The sequence below is a fragment of the Cherax quadricarinatus genome, chromosome 82, assembly GCF_038502225.1.
Source record: "Cherax quadricarinatus isolate ZL_2023a chromosome 82, ASM3850222v1, whole genome shotgun sequence".
NCBI lineage: Eukaryota > Metazoa > Arthropoda > Malacostraca > Decapoda > Parastacidae > Cherax > Cherax quadricarinatus.
The window spans coordinates 11,174,792-11,197,906 of NC_091373.1; the positions used below are offsets into that span (position 1 = coordinate 11,174,792).

The 23,115-nt window shown below is 42.0% G+C and overlaps 1 protein-coding gene across 2 annotated transcripts in view; it reads left to right on the top strand.

The window, feature by feature from the left end:
- Nucleotides 1-23,115, top strand: part of LOC128702838 (glutathione S-transferase 3, mitochondrial) — an 87,563-nt gene that overhangs the window by 39,235 nt on the left and 25,213 nt on the right. For both annotated transcript variants that reach the window (XM_053797267.2, XM_053797266.1), the window contains one exon: nucleotides 11,982-12,079. In XM_053797267.2, the coding sequence (XP_053653242.1) occupies nucleotides 11,990-12,079 (90 nt within the window). In that variant the 5' untranslated portion in view covers nucleotides 11,982-11,989. The remainder of the gene's footprint in view (nucleotides 1-11,981; nucleotides 12,080-23,115) is intronic.

A 23,115-nucleotide genomic window follows, 5' to 3' on the forward strand; every position in this document is an offset into this window, starting at 1 on the left:
AAAAAAAAAAGAATTATTTTTTCTTATGAAATGATAGAGAATCTTTTCCCGATGGTAATGACACGAAAAGTACGAAATTTGCTTGAAAAATTATGGAATTACGCTCTCTTGAAGTTAGCGGTCTTGGCGATATTTACCCATCGCTGATTTTGCCCATTTTGAGCCCTATTTTCGGCCAATTCCATTGTTACAGTCGACCAGACTCTGCTGTTCTGCTAGAACTCTTGTTTGTTCTATCGACTGGGTACAAGAAACTACCCATTTACTGATTTCACTACCCCATAGTGATCAGAAATTGGTAATTTGGCCAGTTTCATACACAATTCAGGTAAGGCCAATTTCAAAATAGGGGTCAGAATAAACAATGCAGACATTCCTAGCATTAAAATAACATTTTTTCTGTTCATTAGTCATGTCTCCAGGCTCCTCTTATATTATGCTTGCTTTCCATTTTAAATTTTTATTCCAAAAAAAAAAAAAAAAAGAATTAGAAGATTTACTGTTATGCAGACTACTGCATTATTGTAAAAATGGTATAAATAATATCAGCGCATTTGTGAAAGCATATTAAACCCACCAGTTGATGTGTATTGGACATGTGGCGTGATTTGTTTACTGCTGAACATCAGCAAAAATTGAACATTTTCGCTACTTTGAGCTCAATTTCAAGGTATTTTTAGTGTGAAAACCATTCAAAATCATCTCTTCTGTAATATATCTTGCATTCTATCAAATGAGACCAAGAAAATGAGAATACAACCATGTATACAATACAAAAATACACCACAAATTTGATGTTTTAAACCAAAAACTCGGAGTTTTTTTTTTTTCTCATGCATTGAGTGCTGCAGGATTTTTTTTTATACTGCACACACTGGCCACTCAGACCCATTCTCTCATATGTAAGCCTACCAGTTTTCTCCCGCAAAACTGGACGTCTTTAGAATTTTGGCTCCGATCATCCTTTGTATCTCTATGGCTCCCGTATCCCCGGACGTGATAGTCAGGTTTCTAGGCCTTCTCTTTGACCATCGGTTATCCTGGAAACCTCACATTACCTCTCTGAAGGCAACTTGTCACAGCCGGCTAAACCTTCTTAAAACCCTTGCTCATCTTTCCTGGGGAGCTGATCGTCGAACTCTGCTTCGCCTACATTCAGCCCTCGTTTTATCGAAACTCGATTATGGTGACCAGATTTATTCCGCGGCCTCTCCTGCTACTCTCTCTAGCCTTAACTCTATCCATCACCAAGGATTACGTTTGTGCCTTGGTGCTTTTCGCTCTTCCCCTGTTGAGAGCCTCTATACAGAAGCGAATGTTCCATCCTTGTCTGATCGCCGTGATGCCCATTGCCTTCGCTACTATGTACGCTCTCACGATCTACACAATCCTTCCATTTATAGAATGGTCACCGATATTAGTAGACATTCTTTATTCGTTCGCCGCCCCTGTTTGCTCCGTCCCTTTTCTCTTCGCCTACATTCACTCTTGTCTTCCCTTCAGTTACCACCTTTATATGTTCATGTAGCATCTCACTTTTCCCTACCCCCCTGGGAAGTTCCAGCTGTTCGGGTCCGTTCTTTCTCACTCCCTTGCTCGAAAGCTCAACTGCCTACGGTGGCTTCCCGCTCTCTTTTTCTTGATCACTTCCACTCCCATTCTCATGCCACCGCTGTGTACACAGATGGCTCTAAGTCTTTAGACGGCGTCGGATTCGCAGCAGTGTTTCCGGACAGCGTCGTGCGGGGGCATTTACTATCTTCAGCTAGCATTTTTACTGCTGAACTGTATGCCATTCTTGCAGCACTTATTCGTATCGCATCTATGCCTGTGTCATTATTTGTAGTAGTCTCAGACTCCCTTAGTGCTCTACAGGCTATACGAAAATTTGATACATCTCATCCCCTAGTTCTCCGTATCCAACTTTGGCTACGCCGTATCTCTACCAAACATAAAGATATTGTTTTTTGTTGGGTCCCTGGTCATGTCGACGTACAGGGCAATGAACAGGCAGACACTGCTGCGAGGTCAGCAGTACATGACCTACCGATTTCCTATCGAGGTGTTCCATTTCTGGACTATTTTGCTGCAATAGCTACCCACCTTCGCACCCGTTGGCAACAACGTTGGTCACCTCTGCTCGGTAACAAACTTCATTTTATTAAACCGAGCATAGGTTACTGGCCGTCTTCTTGTCATCAGTGCCGAGGTTGGGAGACCACTCTCTCCCGCCTTCGCATTGGCCACACTCGTCTTACTCATGGGTATCTCATGGAGAGGCACCCTGTTCCTCTCTGTGAGCAGTGTCAAGTTCCAGTATCGATTAGCCACATTCTGTTAGACTGCCCTCTCTATCAACGAGCACGCAGAATTTACCTCCAACGTCGTCTTCGTTCTACTACTCTCTCTTTACCTTCCCTTCTTGCTGATGGACCCTCCTTTAATCCTGACTCTCTCACTGACTTCTTGACAACGACTGATTTACTCCACAAACTCTGATGATACTTTTCGCACTCCCCTCAGCCCTTTCTAGTTCAGTCTCTTGTTGCCCTTTACCCTTTCACCATCCACTATCCACTACCCCGCTGTTATCCGTAACCTATTACTCATCCATCTCCCTTTTGCCACCTGATGCCCTCGCTTCCTTTCTGCCCTGCAGCGCTGTATAGTCCTTGTGGCTTAGCGCTTCTTTTTGATTATAATAATAATCTAGAATTTTGGCGTAATATTATGGCACCAACAGTGAAAGGGTTAATTTGCTGCTGCTCATGTACATCTACCCAATATTATAATCTTGCCCCTCTCCTTGGGAAGTTCTGAAGATGCACATTTGCTCCTCCCTCCTTTACTAATCAAGGCCAGTGAAGGCTTTACTTAACTCTAAATTTCATTCTCGTACAAAGGCAGTGTATACAAATACAGTATTTCCTAATCCTGATATGGAGTAAGGTAAGCAGCTGTTTTTCCTGATAGTAATTCAAGAACACTTATTAGACCCGGCCAGCATTTTCTCAGCCAAGTTACAGTATTGTGAATAAATACACTAAACCTGCAGCTATCACATTCATTGCGACTTTATTCATCTCATTTGTTATTACATTGGACTACCTGCATAACTTGTTATCCAGAAAATTGAGGACCTTTGTCCCATTGTTTTTCAGACAAAAATTTTTATATGGCTTTTCTAGCAGTCTTCAAAAGGAGGGTCCCCTTTTTGAACTATTTTCCAGTACTCTTGTGACTCAAAACTGCTGGGAAGAACATTGGTCTGAATTAGAGAACATCAAACTAAAATTAAGTTCCTAGCCATATTCTTTCCATTGGTGTAAGGTAGAGGATTCTGTGCTCACATGATGACAAATTAGACACACTGCTCACTCACAGCTATCACATTGAGAACTGCCTGGTGTGTCTGTAAGGACTGTTAGAGCTCTAAGAGTTCACTATGTACCATGTTAATAGACTACTCCCAATCAAAATGTATACAGAATTCATTTTCATTTTTTCAAAACCCTGGTGTATGAATTATAATTGCTCTTCTCACTGAAAGTCCCACTTATGCAGATTTCTTCCATGACTTAACAGAAACTAACTTGTTGCACTAACTATGATGTATATTTTACATCCTTGTTAACTCTCACCATTGGTCATCCAATCCCTTTTAATTTAATTCACCAATGTACTATACAACCTGGATTTAGCAGATATTTACATATACATATAGTAATAATGATGTCTAAAACCTTGGCCTTAATATTAATGCTTTCATTCTAGCATCCATCTGTAACTTGATTTCCTTACCTGCAGCCATCACTGATACCCAAGAATTAATCATTTCAGTCATCCTTTGTGTATGTTATCTTCCTTAGCCATATAACCATTTTTGGATTCTGTACATTTTTCTTTTGCATCTTTAACTCCATTTTACGTTCTCTTAGGCATCTTTTTTGTCATTTTTGTGAATATTTATGCTACAATAATGAACTTGATGTAAGCTGATACTATTTATTTTATCTTATTAAAGAATATTTAAATAGCTTGTTTGTTTTCCACCATTTGAGTGAGCAACTGTTACCATGTGTAGTCCTGTACAGTTTGAGTTTTTATCTTAAACTTGATGTACTTTGCTTTTATCATCCTAATGAGACCCCCTAAAATTCAAACACTTAGAGTTTAGACTCCTTTGTGAGGATCATCCGAGCCTTTCCTAGGCAGTACGTGTATTTGTTGTTTATCAGGTTACTAGCCCTCGGTCTTTTTTTTATTTCAACAATGTTCAAATTTTTAATGATACACCTGGTGATATTTAGTACATGCTACCTCTTAAGAGATAATGAGGTTTTACAAATCATTGAAAATACCTTGTTATCAGTACTCCAAGGCTTGTCTATCTTACAAAACTGTTAAGTTGATACAGTAGTAATTGTGCTAATACTGCCTGTAAAGATTTGAAGTCGACTGTAATACCCATTTCACATCAAAGTTTAATGAGTTTGTGACACTGTCCATAAGTTTTGGATTAAGTAATGATAAAATATTTCATGTGCAATATCTTTGTCATTATATGACTGAAACATTGAATAATATTGCTGCTTCCATATCTGAGAACTAGACTTGTTTTCCTATCCCATATCTACATGCATCTTGACAGCCCACATCACTAACTGCTACTCTTTACACCTCTACTAAAAATTACACACTGCATGTGAAACACATGATCATGCCTTACTCTAAATTTCATCTGAAACCATTAATTTTTTTTAGAAGATTGCATTCAAACTTTATTCAAAAAGATGTTTTCTTTACAATTTACTCGCTTATCCTGTTTTGTATTTCTTAATCATTCTAAATATTTGCAGCTTCAACACTTCAACCATTCTAAAATTCCTCCTCTTATTTTTCCATTATGGTATGATTTGAAAAACATAACCTTTGCCTAAGTTAATTCTGAAATACTCTTTCAATTCAAAGATGATTATTATTCCCACAAGTGTATACAGTATTGTATTTCTATATTCTATCCCTTTCTTTGTTAAAATCTCTTAAAAAAAATTGTGTTTGGATAAAGCAAGCTTTTTTCGTGAATTAAGCTTTACCTAAAGTTTGAAGGAAAACACGTTCATTAAACTTTGTTCAGAATACCAGTTAAAAAAATTTAAGTTACTTCATGTGAACAAATTTTATACTATTTAGAAGTAGAGATATACAAAGTTTAATTTAGATAAAAAGATAGAAGCACTACATTGGAGTACCACAGATATGGATTACTCAGAGCCAAGGACTTCCCGGACTACTGAATTTTATATTAGAAAGAATTTTTCTGTCTGCTGTGACTGCTGTAGCAAGCTTGATGATGGGTTCAGGTGACCATCTTTGATCATATAGACTTGAGTCTAACATGCTAGTGGCAAGTGTCAGAAATACTGTTCCTGCATTTCTCAAGTTTTTTTTTCAGACTACAAGTTTTGAAAGTCCTAAATTGGGATTCTAATCCACAAACAATGTATGGTAGTAGAAAGACAGGTACAGTAGGCTACTGTAATAAATGAAGCTCCTGAAATCTTAATGTACTGATTTGTTGCGATCCACTGTGTGAGTACAAGAATCAGACTCGGTTACTGGTAAATAGGGATGGGACAGTACCAGAATTTTTGCTGATAATGATACTCAGTTTCAGGCCGATACCGGTACTTTGTCATTTTATATTCATAAAATTACTATTACCATGTTCAATACGTAAAGAAATACATACAGATATTAAATAACTCTGGGAGGTTAAATATTAAATAACTTAATTTCTCTGAGATGCCAACATCATTACTAATTACAGGCACCCCTGTGAGACTTCAGACTGAAAAGAGAACATAAAATTTCTGGATATCTTCATATTTAGAAATGTGATGAAGATAATCAGAAATAAACTATGAAAATAGCAGTCTGAATAATTTCCAGTTATATTACAATATTGAGCACTCAAAATGCTGTTTATTTAACCCTTTCAGGGTCCAAGGCCCAAATCTGGAGTCATGCACCAGTGTCCAAGAATTTTCAAAAAAAAAATTTGTTATTTTTTCTTATGAAATCGTAGAGAATCTTTTTGTGAAGGTAATAAAACAAAAAGTACGAAATTTGGTGGAAAATTGACGAAATTATGCTCTCGCGAATTTTGATGTGTCAGTTATATTTACGAATCGGCGATTTTGCCGACTTTGACTCCCATTTTAGGCCAATTACATTATTCCAATCAACCAAATTCTTAGCTATTTCACTAGTATTTCTTCTATTCTATCGATTGAGCACAAGAAATCGCCAAGTCAACTGTTTCAACTACAAAATAAAGTGATTGGAAATTGTTAATTTGGCCAATTTAACACAAAGTTCAAAATATTCCAATTTCAAAATAGGGTCCAGAATGAACAATGTAGGTATTCCTGGCACTAAACTAACATTTCCTCTGTTCATTAGTTATGTTTTGAGGCTTTACAAATAAATTCCATTTTGATTTTTTATTCACATAATGAATTTTTATTCACACCAAAAAATAGAAGATTTACTGTTATGCAATACTGTAATAATTGTACAAATATCATCACCATATTTGTGAATGTATATTAGACCCACCAGCTGACGTGTATTAGACGTGTGAGGTCGTTTGTTTACTCTTGAATATCGGCAAAAATTTAACATTTCCGCTACTTTGAGCTCAGTTTCAAGCCATTTCCAATGCAAAAACCAATCAAAATCATCTCTATTTCTGTAATATGTCTTCCATTCTATCAAATGAGACCAAGAAATCGCAAATACAACTATAAAAAACATACGAAAAAACACTGCAAAGTTGCTGTTTTAATCGAAAAATCATGATTTCATTTTTTTCTCTCATTATACACAGTGTGCTGCAGGATCCGTTTTATGTGGTGCACACATACCACATAGATGTATTCTCTCATATCTAGGCCCAAATGTACCACTCACAGTTTATCAGAGTGAGCTGAGCTCATGGCGTAGATCTACGGTTTGGACCCTGAACATAAAGCCGTAGATCTACGGGACGGACCCTGAAAGGGTTAAAGCCTTAATTAATTAAGAAACATTTTGAAAACTGACAAAACATACAGTACATGTATTGTAATAACTGGAAATTAAAAATCTTCGTTATAGTTCAGAACTTGAATGACAATCTCTCTCCATTGTCATAGTAAATTAACTGACCAATATTATTGTTTTTTTTTTTTTTTTTAACTGAAAAACATAATGAAAAATAGAAAAACATACATTATTATAATAGTACTACTTGAAGTTAAAAATGAATACGTAATATACAGTGCTGTACATACATTACTCTAACTGATCCTTGACCTGTACACCAAAATCACTGTGTGGACACAATACACTTGGCAAATGGTGCCGAGTACCTCTAATAACAAGCATAGGTGCAACAAGTACACTAAGAGAACTCGACGAGTATCAAAGGTCCCCCGTTTTTCACCACCCTCTCCACACACACACTGCCCACAAGGGGGAACTAAAGTTCCTCATAAGTTCCTGACCAGTCAGGCTGTGGTTTGTACATTTGACTGAATGTAGCCATCAGTAACAGCCTCATTGATTAGATCTTGATTTTCCAGGTGGCCTGATCTGAGATGGTCACAGGGGTGCTAACTCCCAAAAACATCCTGAAGTCTACTGTGTGGGTGAAACGTTTCTGAAATAAAGATACCCAACTGTTACAACTCTTAGTTATTTTGTTGCTGCAAGCCAACCAGCTGCACTTTTGAGTTCTTGAGCTGCTGAATTCTCTTTAGTTTCTTTCAGTTCATTCTCAATATTGTCAAGATGTGTTTTACATCGACTTAACTTCTTTAATGGCAGTGCAGCAAATGCCTCGGGGATTGAGAAATGTTCTGAGTCAGTGGTGTTACTCTTGAACCTAGTTAACATAAACTTTGAGAGATGATAGTGTGGTTCTGCAGCCTGAGAATCTTGTCACGTAAAGCTTTGTTGATGAAATATTTCAAATACTGTACTTGAGGCAGTAATTCTGAGACAAAACAATTTCTTTCACTAAAACTTAGTTGTTCTGTGAAATATTTTCAACAAGAAGACAATAAGATTCCACGTGTTTTCATCAAATGATGGTAAGTGTGTGTTATCTAAGCAATACATTGCAGTGTAGTTTTTCTCACAGATACAGTCTAACATTGTACCATTCCAGCAGGTAGGTACGTTTTGAATGAGCGTCTGATTCATTGTTCGTTTTATTCCTGAAGAGGCTCTTGTTTACTACAGGTTAAAGGAAATGATTGAAGTGGCTTACTGTTTACTCACAGTTAACAGTGATGTCTTTCATTACTCTCTGCTCTAGAATATTAGAGCCAGTTGAAGAGTATGTACTGTTAATGAAAGTTTGTGGTAACTCAGTTCTGAAGTAATGCTAATTTTAATATTTTTAAGCATGTGCAATATTAATATTTTAAAAGTATCGGGTGGTATGAACATCTTTTTCACTGGTCCCAATTCCACAAAAATAGTTAATACCCACTGATACTGATACTGTGGCACATCCCTACTGGTAAATATTTTAATTCATATGCTAGTTATTTTGAACCTCTAACTTAAAAAGTTCAAACAGTGCCAAATTAAAATACAAATTTGTATCTTAATCACAAACAAGTATGTACATTGTACTTGGCTTTCTACTGTTATACAGTGCACATGGATTGGAATACTAATTTAGCTTACATTTACATTATGTATGGATTATCCTGGTAACAGTTAATGAGATTTATAGAATCTAAAAAGCTCATTAATAAGCTCTTCTAGGAAAACATAGCTAATGGCAGTTGCTACAGTAGGATTGTGGAGCATATTCACCCCACTTAATGACAGATATTCATTACACTATATTTTTATGCACGTACAAAAGTCCTCAGTCTGTTTCCTAATACACTGGTTTGTAATATCAGTGTGCATCATATTTTCTTCATGAATACATTTACAGTACAGTATTGCCATATTTTTTGTCCTTCAATATATGACTATTATAATGTCATAATTATGAAATGTCACAAAATCATTTGACAACTTAAAATTGCTCAGAGATGGTATCTGTTTTCCTCTAATTACTACATCATATCAGGGATTCGTGACACACCTGTAATGAAGCTATAATTTACAATACCGTACAGTATAAAGGTATTGTAAAAGTTTTGTAAATGCACAAATTCTATATACAGTGGACCCCCGCATAACGATATTAATCCGTGCATGAGAGCTCATTGTTATGCGAAATTATAGTTATGCGAATGAATTTTCCCCATAAGAAATAATGGAAATCAAATTAATCCGTGCAAGACACCCAAAAGTATGAAAAAAAAATTTTACCACATGAAATATACATTTTCCTACACACAAAGAGAAGGATACATGCACAGTAGTAGAGTAGTACATGCACAGTATAAATTGTGCATGTACTACTCTACTAAATGAAGAATAAATGACACTTACCTTTATTGAAGATGCAGCAATGACTGATGAGACAGTGTCCTGGAGTGCCTTTTCCTCCTGAGTACTGTAGGTCCTGTTTGGCATTTTCTTCCAGAACAGGCCTTATCACACTGTGTATGCCACTACGATTCTTAAATCTCTCAAACCAACCTTTGCTGGCTTTAAATTCACCAATATGAGCACTAGTTCCAGGCATTTTTCCCTGTTCTCCTGGGTGTTAGTGGACTGGTGTGGGTTGCATCCTGGGAGACAAGATTAAGGACCCCAAATGGAAATAAGTTAGTCTTCGATGACACTGACTTTTTTGGGTTATCCTAGGGTGGCTAATCCTCTGGGGTTAATTGTTTCTTGGTATTCTCAATAAGCCACACCAACAACGGTGCTACAGCAGCAGCAGCAGCAGCTGGCAGTGCTACAGCAGCAGCAGACGATGCTACAGCAGCAGCAGACGGTACTACAGCAGCAGCAGACGGTACTACAGCAGCAGCAGCAGCTGACGGTGGTACAGCAGCAGTAGCAGTTGACAGTGCTACAGCAGCAGCAGACGATGCTAGAGCAGCAGCAGACGGTACTGCAGCAGCAGCTGATGGTGGTACAGCAGCAGCTGACGGTGCTACAGCAGCAGCAGCTGACAGTGCAGCAGCAGCTGACGGTGGTACAGCAGCAGCAGTACGGAGACACGCACTCCACTTTCATACTTATCAATGATCTTTTTCTTCATCTCTATAGTAATTCTCACCCTTATTGCTGTAGGGTTGGCACTAGAAGCTTTCTTGGGGCCCATGGTCACTTATTTTGCAGATAAAATCACCAAAAACACTGTAATAATACGAAATGTTCCGATTGTATGCTTGAATGTTACCGCGGAGGCTGGCTGGTAAACAATGCCACCGGCGGAACATGTGAACATGTGGCTCAGGCCGCACATAGACGCGTCTCGGACGAACAGCGTTGAGCGGGTTTTTTAGCGGTATGCGAGGCAAAATCTTAGCAATAAAATGTAGCGGTATGCGGATTTAACGTTATGTAAGGCCAACGGTATGCGGGGGTCCACTGTACCTGGTATGTGTCCACTTCCAAGCCAAACAAATGTATATATAGTATATCACAGTGCTCTCGTGTATTCTTCCTGGAGCTTAGCAACACGTACTGTAATCTAGTTTTTTCAGTACTGCAGCTTTCTGCTTTATAGGTAGTATATGCCTTATTAGTGTTTTTTTGGACATACACATCATAGAGGCTACAGCAAACATCAATACTTGCATTACTTTGTGGTATAATAAATAATCTCTGAAGTGTTTTTCCATTTCTATCTTTTTACAATATTGCCCCAGGATGAAGAAAAGTTGTAGTGTTAAAGCTGTGTTCTTTATTTTCTGTAATTATAGTGTTAAGTATGAAAAACTAGCTAATAAGCTTTGTCTGGCTAACTTGAGACTTGTAAGTCATGGGCAAAGTCAGGCAGTGGCTTGTAGATCTACTGCAGTTCCAGGTATACAGATACTATAGGGAGGGGGAAATGGTGCCAATTTCAGAGGATGGATTTTTTTTTCTGCTGAAGGATGATAGATATGAGCCTATGAATTAATAATAATATCTTTATTTCTACAAGTGCATGTACAAGTTATCCAAGCCTAGCTGACATCGGTGACATACTACTACTATATAGAAAGCTTTTGTTATGCAGAGCATTTTGGGCAAATAAGGTCAGTTTTGTCCCAGGATGCGACCCACACCAGTCGACTAACACCCAGATACCCATTTTACTGATAGACGAACAGGGACAACAGGTGTAAGGAAGCGCCCAGTGTTTCCACCCTTCCCGAGAATCGAACCACGGACCCTTAACATGTGAAATGAGACCTTTGCCTACCAGGCCAAGGGCCACCTAAAGTACTGGAGTTGTGTACGTGTACTGAGTTTTTTTTTTTTTTTCACTCGTGGGCAAGTCCTTGATGCCGGTGAGGCACTCTTGATTCACGGAATTGGGTCAAGGCGGCTGTTTGCTTTCCATTCCCCAGGCACTGTATGACCCTTTTGAATTTAGTGTTTTCCCCTGAATAATAATGATATAGATAAATTGGAATAAACTGCCAAGTAGTATTATTGAAGCATACTACTATGTAATATTACATATTACATAGATATAAAAATTGATTAAGCAAATACACAAATACAAATAATGTACAGGAATTGCATGTTAATGTGTAGACATTAAGTCAGACAGCAGATCATGAGGTGTATGTTTTACTTATCTAGAAATACATGCTGTACATGGGTCTGTGTAGCAAAATTAAATAAAATTAAGTGATGCTCAACATAACATCTTGTTCAACCCAAATAGGTTTCAATGTATCTGCTTGGATGAATACATAAGATGAGACACACTGTTTACAGTTACCTCACTGATAAATGCACATGGATAAACACATGTTTTTGTCCCTGAAAGACTGATTTTGAGTGTTGTATCTTAGGTGTCAAGATGGTGGCGATTGAAGTGCAGCCCGAGTATGGTTACTGTGTGTTGGTGGCTGTTGGCTCTTCCTTCATGCTTGTCTGGAAGGCCATGCAGGTAAGATTCTTATAGTATTGCAATTTGTTGTAATTTTGTGTGTGTGTGTGCATGCGCGACATAGACCCAGACCCAAAGGTGCAGAGAGGCCAAAACCAGGTGTGCTGGAGAACGGAAGAAGTATAGAAGGCAAAGGACCCAGGAGAATAAGGAGAGCAGTCACAGAGCTAGAAACGAATATGCACAGGTAAGAAGAGAGGCCCAACGACTATGAAAATGACATGGCAGCAAAACCCAAATCTGGCCCGAAGCTGTTGTAAAGCCACATCAGGAGGAAAACAACAGTCAAGGACCAGGTAATCAGGCTGAGGAAGGAAGGAGGAGAGATCACAACAAACGACTGTGAAGTATGTGAGGAATTCAGCGTGATATTCAAAGAAGTGTTCACAGAGGAGACAAGGGATGCCAGAAAGAGAGAGAGGTGGGGTACATCATCACCTGTTGGACACAACACACACAACCGAGGAAGAAGTGAAGAGGCTGCTAAGAGAGCTAGATGCCCCAGAGGCAATGGGGCCGGATAACATATCTCCATGGTCTCCTGAGAGAGGGAGCAGAGGTGCTGTGTCTACCACTAACAGCAATCTTCGTCACGTCTATCAAAACAGGGCGACTACCTGAGGTATGGAAGACAGCAAATGTAGTCCCAGTTTTAAAAAAAAAGGAGACAGACATGAAGCATTAAACTACAGACCAGTGTCACTGACATGTATAGTATGCAAAGTCATGCAGAAGATAATCAGAAGAGTGGTGGAGCACCTAGAAAGGAATGAGCTTATCAGCATTAGCCAGCACAGTTTCAGGGATGGGAAATCCTGTGTCACAAACCTACTGGAGTTCTATGACAGGATGATAGTAAAACAAATAGAAAGAGGGGTGGGTAATTTGCATGGTCTTGGACTGTAAGGTGTTTGACACAGTTCTACACAAGAGATTAGTGCAAAAGCTGGAGGACCAGGCAGGGATAACAGGGTAGGCACTGCAATGGATCAGGGAATACCTGTCAGGAAGACAACAGCGAGTCATGGTATGTGGCAAGGTGTCAGAGTGGGTGCATGTGACGAGTGCGGTTCCACAGGGGTCGGTCCTAGGATTGGTGCTGTTTCTGGTACTATTTGTGAATGGCATGACAGAAGGAATGGACTCAGAAATGTACCTGTTTGCAGATGATGTGAAGTTGATGAGAAGAATTCAATGGGATGAGGACCAGGCAGAACTACAAAGGGATCTGGACAGGCTGCAGGCCTGGTCCAGCAACTGGCTCCTGGAGTTCAACCCCACGAAGTGCAAAGTCATGAAGATTGGGAAGGGCAAAGAAGACTGCAGATGAAGTACAATATAGGGGGCCAGAGACTACAAACCTCACTCAAGGAAAAGGACCTTGGGGTGAGTATAACACCAGGCACATCTCCTGAGGCACACATCAAGCAAATAACTGCTGCAGCATATGAGCGCCTAGAAACCTAAGAACATCATTACGACATTTCAATAAGGAATTGTTCAAGGCCCTGTACACTGTGTACGTTAGGCCTATATTCGAATATGCAGCAACAGTTTGGAATCCACACCTAGCCAAGCACGTAAGGAAACTAGAGAATCTGCAAAGGTTCACAAGACTAGTCCCAGAGCTAAGGGGCATGTCCTACCTGGAGAGGTTAAGAGAAATTGACCTGACGACACTGGAGGACAGGAGAGATGGAGGGGGATATGATAACGACATAAAATACAGAGAGGAATCGACAAGGTGGGCAGAGACAAGATGTTCCAGAGATGGGACACAGCAACAAGGGGTCACAGTTGGAAGTTGAGGAATCAGATGAAGCAGAGGGATGTTAAGAAGTATTTCTTCAGTCACAGAGTTGTCAGGCAGTGGAATAATCTGGGAAGAGATGTAGTGGAGGCAGGATCCATACATAGCTTTAAGAAGAGGTATGGTAAAGCTCATGGAGCAGGAAGAGTTATCTAGTAGTGGCTAGTGAAGAGGCAGGTCTAGGAGCTGTGACTCAACCCTAGCATACATAGCTTTAAGATGAGGTAGGACAAAGCTCAGGAAGCAGAGAGAGGGGGGGAGAGGGAGAGAGAGAGAGAGAGGGGGAGGGAGAGAGAGGGGGGGGAGGGGACCTAGTAGTGATCGGTGAAGAGGCGGGGCCAGGCGCTGAGTCTCGACCCCTGCAACCACAATTAAGTGAGTACAATTAGGTGAGTATATACGTACACACACACAGTAGCAACCGGTGAAGAGGCGGGGCCAGGAGCTAAGACTCGACCCCTGCAACCACAAATAGGTGAGTACACACACACACACACACACACACATGGAAGCAGTATCGCTGAATAGTGCTCCCAGGATATAGCGTTCTAGTGGCTGTCCTAAGATATTATTAGCGGGCATCGTACGTGAGTGAATCAGTGAACATATCTACAAGAGTGTAATAGCTTTCAAGAGTGTGAATAATGTGATAAGATCAAGAATTTTTACAATTTAAATTTAAATGAATGTTGAGTGAAGGGGGGGTAGCAGTCAGCTGATCAGGCTACTGGCTGCAGTGTTGACACAAAATATCCAAACAGTTAATTGGGTTAACGGTGTGATCTGAAATATTAACAAATACATATGTTAGTTGGTTATAACAGCAGTGTAGTGATAAGGTCATAAAAGAGTGATTAAGTAAATACTGAAAGTAAGAAAAAACTAGTCAATCCCCAGTTGTTGGTGTTGTGAATGTAGCTAACATCATCAGACTTGTTATGATCATAATACTGTACTAAAAAAAAAAGAGGGAATACCAAGTCTTAAAAGAAAATAAAAACTTGAATGCATGATAAAGTTCCTGAAGGAGTTACAAAATTGAAGGAGTTGATAGCAGCCGACCAGCAGGAACCTCCCTTGTTGTGCAAACGACATCACTTGCCTATTTGTGGTTAATTTTGGTTAGTGTCTAAAGTCTCAAGTGTCTCGCCCTGCTGATTGTATGCTATACCATAACTCTCTCCCTATTTCAGTACCAGGAGATAGTGGTAACCCTGATAATGTTTAGTAAATTATCTAAATTATATTATTATTATCACTGGCCGATTCCCACCAAAGCAGGGTGGCCCGAAAGAGAAAAACTTTCACCATCGTTCACTCCATCACTGTCTTGCCAGAAGGGTGCTTTACACTACAGTTTTTAAACTGCAACGCCTGCAGAGTGCAGGCACTGTACTTCCCATCTCCAGGACTCGAGTCCGGCCTGCCGGTTTCCCTGAACCCCTTCATAAATGTTACTTTGCTCACACTCCAACAGCACGTCAAGTATTAAAAACCATTTGTCTCCATTCACTCCTATCAAACACGCTCACGCATGCCTGCTGGAAGTCCAAGCCCCTCGCACACAAAACCTCCTTTACCCCCTCTCTCCAACCTTTCCTAGGCCGACCCCTACCCCGCCTTCCTTCCATTACAGACTGATACACTCTTGAAGTCATTCTGTTTCGCTCCATTCTCTCTACATGTCCGAACCACCTCAACAACCCTTCCTCAGCCCTCTGGACAACAGTTTTGGTAATCCCGCACCTCCTCCTAACTTCCAAACTACGAATTCTCTGCATTATATTCACACCACACATTGCCCTCAGACATGACATCTCCACTGCCTCCAGCCTTCTCCTCGCTGCAACATTCATCACCCATGCTTCACACCCATATAAGAGCGTTGGTAAAACTATACTCTCATACATTCCCCTCTTTGCCTCCAAGGACAAAGTTCTTTGTCTCCACAGACTCCTAAGTGCACCACTCACTCTTTTCCCCTCATCAATTCTATGATTCACCTCATCTTTCATAGACCCATCCGCTGACACGTCCACTCCCAAATATCTGAATACGTTCACCTCCTCCATACTCTCTCCCTCCAATCTGATATTCAATCTTTCATCACCTAATCTTTTTGTTATCCTCATAACCTTACTCTTTCCTGTATTCACCTTTAATTTTCTTCTTTTGCACACCCTACCAAATTCATCCACCAATCTCTGCAACTTCTCTTCAGAATCTCCCAAGAGCACAGTGTCATCAGCAAAGAGCAGCTGTGACAACTCCCACTTTGTGTGTGATTCTTTATCTTTTAACTCCACGCCTCTTGCCAAGACCCTCGCATTTACTTCTCTTACAACCCCATCTATAAATATATTAAACGACCACGGTGACATCACACATCCTTGTCTAAGGCCTACTTTTACTGGGAAAAAATTTCCCTCTTTCCTACATACTCTAACTTGAGCCTCACTATCCTCGTAAAAACTCTTCACTACTTTCAGTAACCTACCTCCTACACCATACACTTGCAACATCTCCAGGTAAACTCCAGAAGAGTTGTGTAGCCTAGTGACCCCCCCCCCCCGTTTTTCTGAGCGACAAGCTAGTAAACAAGTATGTACATACAAACACACGTGTGCACCCATAATTATTATTATAATAAACATTAGTATATATTAATAAGGAATTGAGTGAAAAAATAATCCTATAATCTTCAAAAAGTAAAGTAGCCTAGTGTGCGAAGATCTGGGCCAGGAGAGTACCGGTGAACCAAGAACAATAACAAATAGTGTTAACGTGACCTCCCCCCCCCTCTTTTTCAAAGAACGACAAGCTAGTAAACACACACACACACACACACACACACACACAAACACAAGTGTACACAATTAATATTATATAGTATATACAGTGGAGCCCCGCATAACGATGGCATCACATAGCGATTATTTCGCATACCGCTTACTTTAATCGCAAAATTTTTGCCGCGCATACCGATTAAAAACCCGCTCACCGATTTTCGTCCAAGACGCGTCCAATGTGCGCCCTCACATGTGCCGCCCGTGCCATTGTTTACCAGCCAGCCTCCGCGGTAACATCCAAGCATACACTCGGAATATTTCGTATTATTACAGTGTTTTCGGTGCTGTTTCTGGAAAATAAGTGACCATGGGCCCCAAGAAAGCTTCTAGTGCCAACCCTGTGGTAAAAAGGGTGAGAATTAGTATGGAAATTAAGAAAGATTTTGAAGGGTTTGGGGCTAACCCTGAGAAGCCTATGCCAGTTGTGGAATCCATTGTGCCTACTTCAAAAATTAAGGAAATGTGTGCACAGTGGGTTGAACTGCAAACCTTTATGGATGAAAATCACCCTGACACAGCTGTTGCAAGCCGTGCTGGTGACTATTTCAATGACAATGTTGTGGCCCATTTTAGACAAATCGTAAAGGAACGGGAGGTACAGAGCTCTATGGACAGATTTGTTGTGCGACAGAGGTCCAGTGACTCTCAAGCTGGTCCTAGTGGCATTAAAAGAAGAAGGGAAGTAACCCCGGAAAAGGACTTGCTACCTCAAGTCCTAATGGAAGGGGATTCCCCTTCTAAACAATAAGTTCGACACTCTCCCCTCCTCCCATCCCATCAATCATCACCAGATCTTCAGTAAAAGTAAGTGTCATGTAAGTGTGCATGCCTTTTTCAGTTTGTGTGTAGTATTAAAATTAACATTTCATGTGGTAAAAAAAAATTTTTTTCATACTTTTGGGTGTCTTGCACGGATTAATTTTATTTCCATTATTTCTTATGGGGAAAATTCATTCACATAACGATTATTTCGCATAACAATTACCCCTCTTGCACGGATTAAAATCGTTAACCGGGGGTCCACTGTATTAGTATATATTATTAAGGAATTGATTGTGAAAAAATTTTTGTAATCTTCAAAAGAGTAGTGTAGCCTAGTGTGTGCACGCACACCCATACACCCACAATCCCACACTCCCACACACTCCCCCACACACCCACCCCCACACACCCACACACCCACACACACACACACACCCACACACCCACACACACACACACCCACACACACCCCCACACACCCACACACACCCACACACACCCACACCCACACACACCCACACACACCCACCCACACCCACCCACACACCCACCCACACACCCACCCACACACCCACCCACACACCCACCCACACACCCACCCACACACCCACCCACACACCCACCAACACACCCACCCACACACCCACACACACACCCACACACACACACACTCACACACACCCACACCCCCCCACACACACACAAGCAACACACACCCACACACACACCCACACACACACCCACATACACACCCACCCCCCCCCCCCCCCCCCCCCACCCACACACACACACAGATATGTTGTGCGTGCCACTTACCACAATCTTCAACACGTCCCTGGAAACTGGGCAACTACCTGAGGTATGGAAGACGGCAAATGTAGTTCCCATTTTTAAAAAAGGAGACAGAAAAGAGGCACTAAACTATAGACCTGTGTCATTGACGTGTATAGTATGCAAAATTATGGAGAAGATTATCAGGAGGAGAGTGGTGGAGCACCTGGAACGGAACAAGAGTATAAATGCCAACCAGCACGGATTCACGGAAGGCAAATCTTGTGTCACAAACCTTCTGGAATTTTATGATAAAATAACAGAAGTAAGACACGAGAGAGAGGGGTGGGTTGATTGCATCTTCTTGGACTGCAAGAAGGCCTTTGACACAGTTCCTCACAAGATATTAGTGCAGAAGCTAGAGCATCAGGCACATATAACAAGAAGGGCACTGCAATGGATCAGAGAATACCTGACAGGGAGGCAACAACGAGTCATGGTACGTAATGATGTATCACAGTGGGCACCTGTGACGAGCGGGGTCCCACAGGGGTCGGTCCTAGGACCAGTGCTATTTTTGGTATATGTGAACGACATGATGGAAGGATTAGACTCAGAAGTGTCCCTGTTTGCAGATGATGTGAAGTTAATGAGAATTAAATCTGATGAGGACCAGGCAGGACTTCAAAGAGACCTGGATAGACTGGACACCTGGTCCAGCAAATGGCTTCTCGAATTTAATCCTGCCAAATGCAAAGTCATGAAGATAGGGGAAGGGCACAGAAGACCGCAGACAGAGTATAGGCTAGGTGGCCAAAGACTGCAAACCTCACTCAAGGAGAAAGATCTTGGGGTGAGTATAACACCGAGCATGTCTCCGGAAGCACACATCAATCAGATAACTGCTGCAGCATATGGGCGCCTGGCAAACCTGAGAACAGCATTCCGATACCTTAGTAAGGAATCGTTCAAGACACTGTACACCGTGTATGTCAGGCCCATACTGGAGTATGCAGCACCTGTTTGGAACCCGCACTTGATAAAGCACGTCAAGAAACTAGAGAAAGTACAAAGGTTTGCGACAAGGTTAGTTCCAGAGCTAAGGGGAATGTCCTATGAAGAAAGATTAAGGGAAATCGGCCTGACGACACTGGAGGACAGGAGGGTCAGGGGAGACATGATAACGACATATAAAATACTGCGTGGAATAGACAAGGTGGACAAAGACAGGATGTTCCAGGGAGGGGACACAGAAACAAGAGGCCACAATTGGAAGTTGAAGACACAAATGAGTCAGAGATAGTAGGAAGTATTTCTTCAGTCATAGAGTTGTAAGGCAGTGGAATAGCCTAGAAAATGACGTAGTGGAGGCAGGAACCATACACAGTTTTAAGACGAGGTTTGATAAAGCTCATGGAGCGGGGAGAGAGAGGGCCCAGTAGCAACCGGTGAAGAGGCGGGGCCAGGAGCTAAGACTCGACCCCTGCAACCACAAATAGGTGAGTACACACACACACACACACACACACACACACACACACACACCCGCCCACACACCCGCCCACACACCCGCCCACACACACGCCCACACACATGCCCACACATGCCCACACACACACACCCACACCCACACACACATGCCCACACACCCACACACACCCACACACCCACACACACCCACACACACACACCCACACACACACACACCCACACACACCCACCCACACCCCCCCACACACACCCACACACACACCCCCACACACCCACACACACCCACACACACACACCCCCACACCCCCCCACACACACACCCACACACACACACACACACACACACACACACACACACACACACACACACACACACACACACACACACACACACCACACACACACCACACACACACCACACACACACACACACACACACACACACACACACACACACACACACACACACACACACGCAATGATGAAAATGAGCAGGACCCAGACACAGGAGGAAGGGAAAACACACCCCACAGAATCTCCCACCAAAAGACTCCAACCGCGACATTCCCAACGCAACTGAGCAACCTATACTATAACCCACTCACTGTTCCCTCTGCCACCAACCCCCATATCAAAAACCTCACCCCAACAGCTGTCCCTTATGGGCATTCTGACCCCACCCCCATCATCACAAACCCCACCAACACCACAGCCCCATATAGGCCCCCACCAAGGCTCTCGCTCCCCCAACCCCAATATTCTTGCATGACCACAATGATAGAAAAGAAACTGAAAGTTTGGTACACAAACGCGGATGGAATAATGAATAAACATGAGGAGTGGAACGAAAGAATCAGTGAAAAATCCCCAGACATCATAGCAGTCACAGAAACAAAACTCGCTGAGACAATAACAGACACAATCTTCCCAATGGGATATCAGATCCTGAGGAAAGATAGGAGGAGTAGAGGGGGAGGAGGGGTTGCACTGCTCATAAAACACCGATGGGGATTTGAGGAAATGGAAGGCATGGACATGATTGGAGAAAGAGACTACATTGTAGGTACAATTCAGTCCGGAGAACATAAAGTAGTCATTGGAGTGATGTATAACCCACCACAGAACTGCAGGAGGCCAAGAGAGGAGTACAAAGAAAACAACAGGGTGATGGTGGACACACTGGCTGAGGTGGCAAGAAGAGCTCACTCGAGCAGAGCAAAGTTACTGGTAATGGGCGATTTCAACCACAGGGAGATCGACTGGGAGAACCTGGAGCCACATGGGGGTCCCGAAACATGGAGAGCCAAGATGATGGATGTGGTACTTGAAAACCTCATGCATCAACATGTCAGGGACACAACCAGAGAGAGAGGGGAGGATGAGCCAGCAAGACTGGATCTTGTGTTCACCCTGAGCAGTTCAGACATTGAAGACATCACTTATGAGAGGCCCCTTGGAGCTAGCGATCACGTGGTTCTGAGTTTTGATTATATAGTAGAGTTACAAGTGGAGAAGGTAACAGGAACTGAAGGAGACAGGCCAAACTATAAAAGGGGGGACTACCCAGGTATGAGAAACTTCCTGCAGGAGGTTCAGTGGGACAGAGAAATGGTAGGAAAATCAGTAAACGAGATGATGGAATATGTGGCAAAAAAGTGCAAGGAGGCAGAGGAAAGTTTTGTTCCCAAGGGAAACAGAAATAATAGGAAGACCAAAACGAGTCCTTGGTTTACCCGAAGGTGTAGGGAGGCAAAAACTAAGTGCAACAGAGAATGGAAAAGGTACAGGAGGCATAGGACCCAGGAAAACAAGGAGATTAGTAGAAGAGCCAGAAACGAGTATGCACAGATAAGGAGGGAGGCCCAGCGACAGTATGAAAACGACATAGCATCGAAAGTCAAATCTGACCCGAAACTGCTGTATAGCCACATTAGGAGGAAGACAGCAGTCAAGGACCAGGTGATAAGGCTGAGGAAAGAAGGTGGAGAACTCACAAGAAATGATCAAGAGGTATGTGAGGAGCTCAACACGAGATTTAAGGAAGTATTTACAGTAGAGACAGGAAGGACTCTGGGGGGACAGACCAGATGGGGACACCAGCAAGGAATACACCAACAAGTGTTGGACGACATACATACAGATGAGGAAGAGGTGAAGAAACTGCTAAGGGACATCGATACCTCAAAGGCAATGGGACCGGACAACATCTCCCCGTGGGTCCTTAGAGAGGGAGCAGATATGTTGTGCGTGCCACTTACCACAATCTTCAACACGTCCCTGGAAACTGGGCAACTACCTGAGGTATGGAAGACGGCAAATGTAGTTCCCATTTTTAGAAAAGGAGACAGAAAAGAGGCACTAAGCTATAGACCTGTGTCATTGACGTGTATAGTATGCAAAATTGTGGAGAAGATTATCAGGAGAAGAGTGGTGGAGCACCTGGAACTGAACAAGAGTATAAATGCCAACCAGCACGGATTCACGGAAGGCAAATCCTGTGTCACAAACCTTCTGGAGTTTTATGATAAAATAACAGAAGTAAGACACGAGAGAGAGAGGGGTGGATTGATTGCATCTTCTTAGACTGCAAGAAGGCCTTTGACACAGTTCCTCACAAGAGATTAGTGCAGAAGCTAGAGCATCAGGCGCATATAACAGGAAGGGCACTGCAATGGATCAGAGAATACCTGACAGGGAGGAAACAACGAGTCATGGTACGTAATGATGTATCACAGTGGGCACCTGTGACGAGCGGGGTCCCACAGGGGTCGGTCCTAGGACCAGTGCTATTTTTGGTATATGTGAACGACATGATGGAAGGGTTAGACTCAGAAGTGTCCCTGTTTGCAGATGATGTGAAGTTAATGAGGAGAATTAAATCTGATGAGGACCAGGCAGGACTTCAAAGAGACCTGGACAGACTGGACACCTGGTCCAGCAAATGGCTTCTCGAATTTAATCCTGCCAAATGCAAAGTCATGAAGATAGGGGAAGGGCACAGAAGACCACAGACAGAGTATAGGCTAGGTGGCCAAAGACTGCAAACCTCACTCAAGGAGAAAGATCTTGGGGTGAGTATAACACCGAGCATGTCTCCAGAAGCACACATCAATCAGATAACTGCTGCAGCATATGGGCGCCTGGCAAACCTGAGAACAGCATTCCGATACCTTAGTAAGGAATCGTTCAAGACACTGTACACCGTGTATGTCAGGCCCATACTGGAGTATGCAGCACCTGTTTGGAACCCGCACTTGATAAAGCACGTCAAGAAACTAGAGAAAGTACAAAGGTTTGCGACAAGGTTAGTTCCAGAGCTAAGGGGAATGTCCTATGAAGAAAGATTAAGGGAA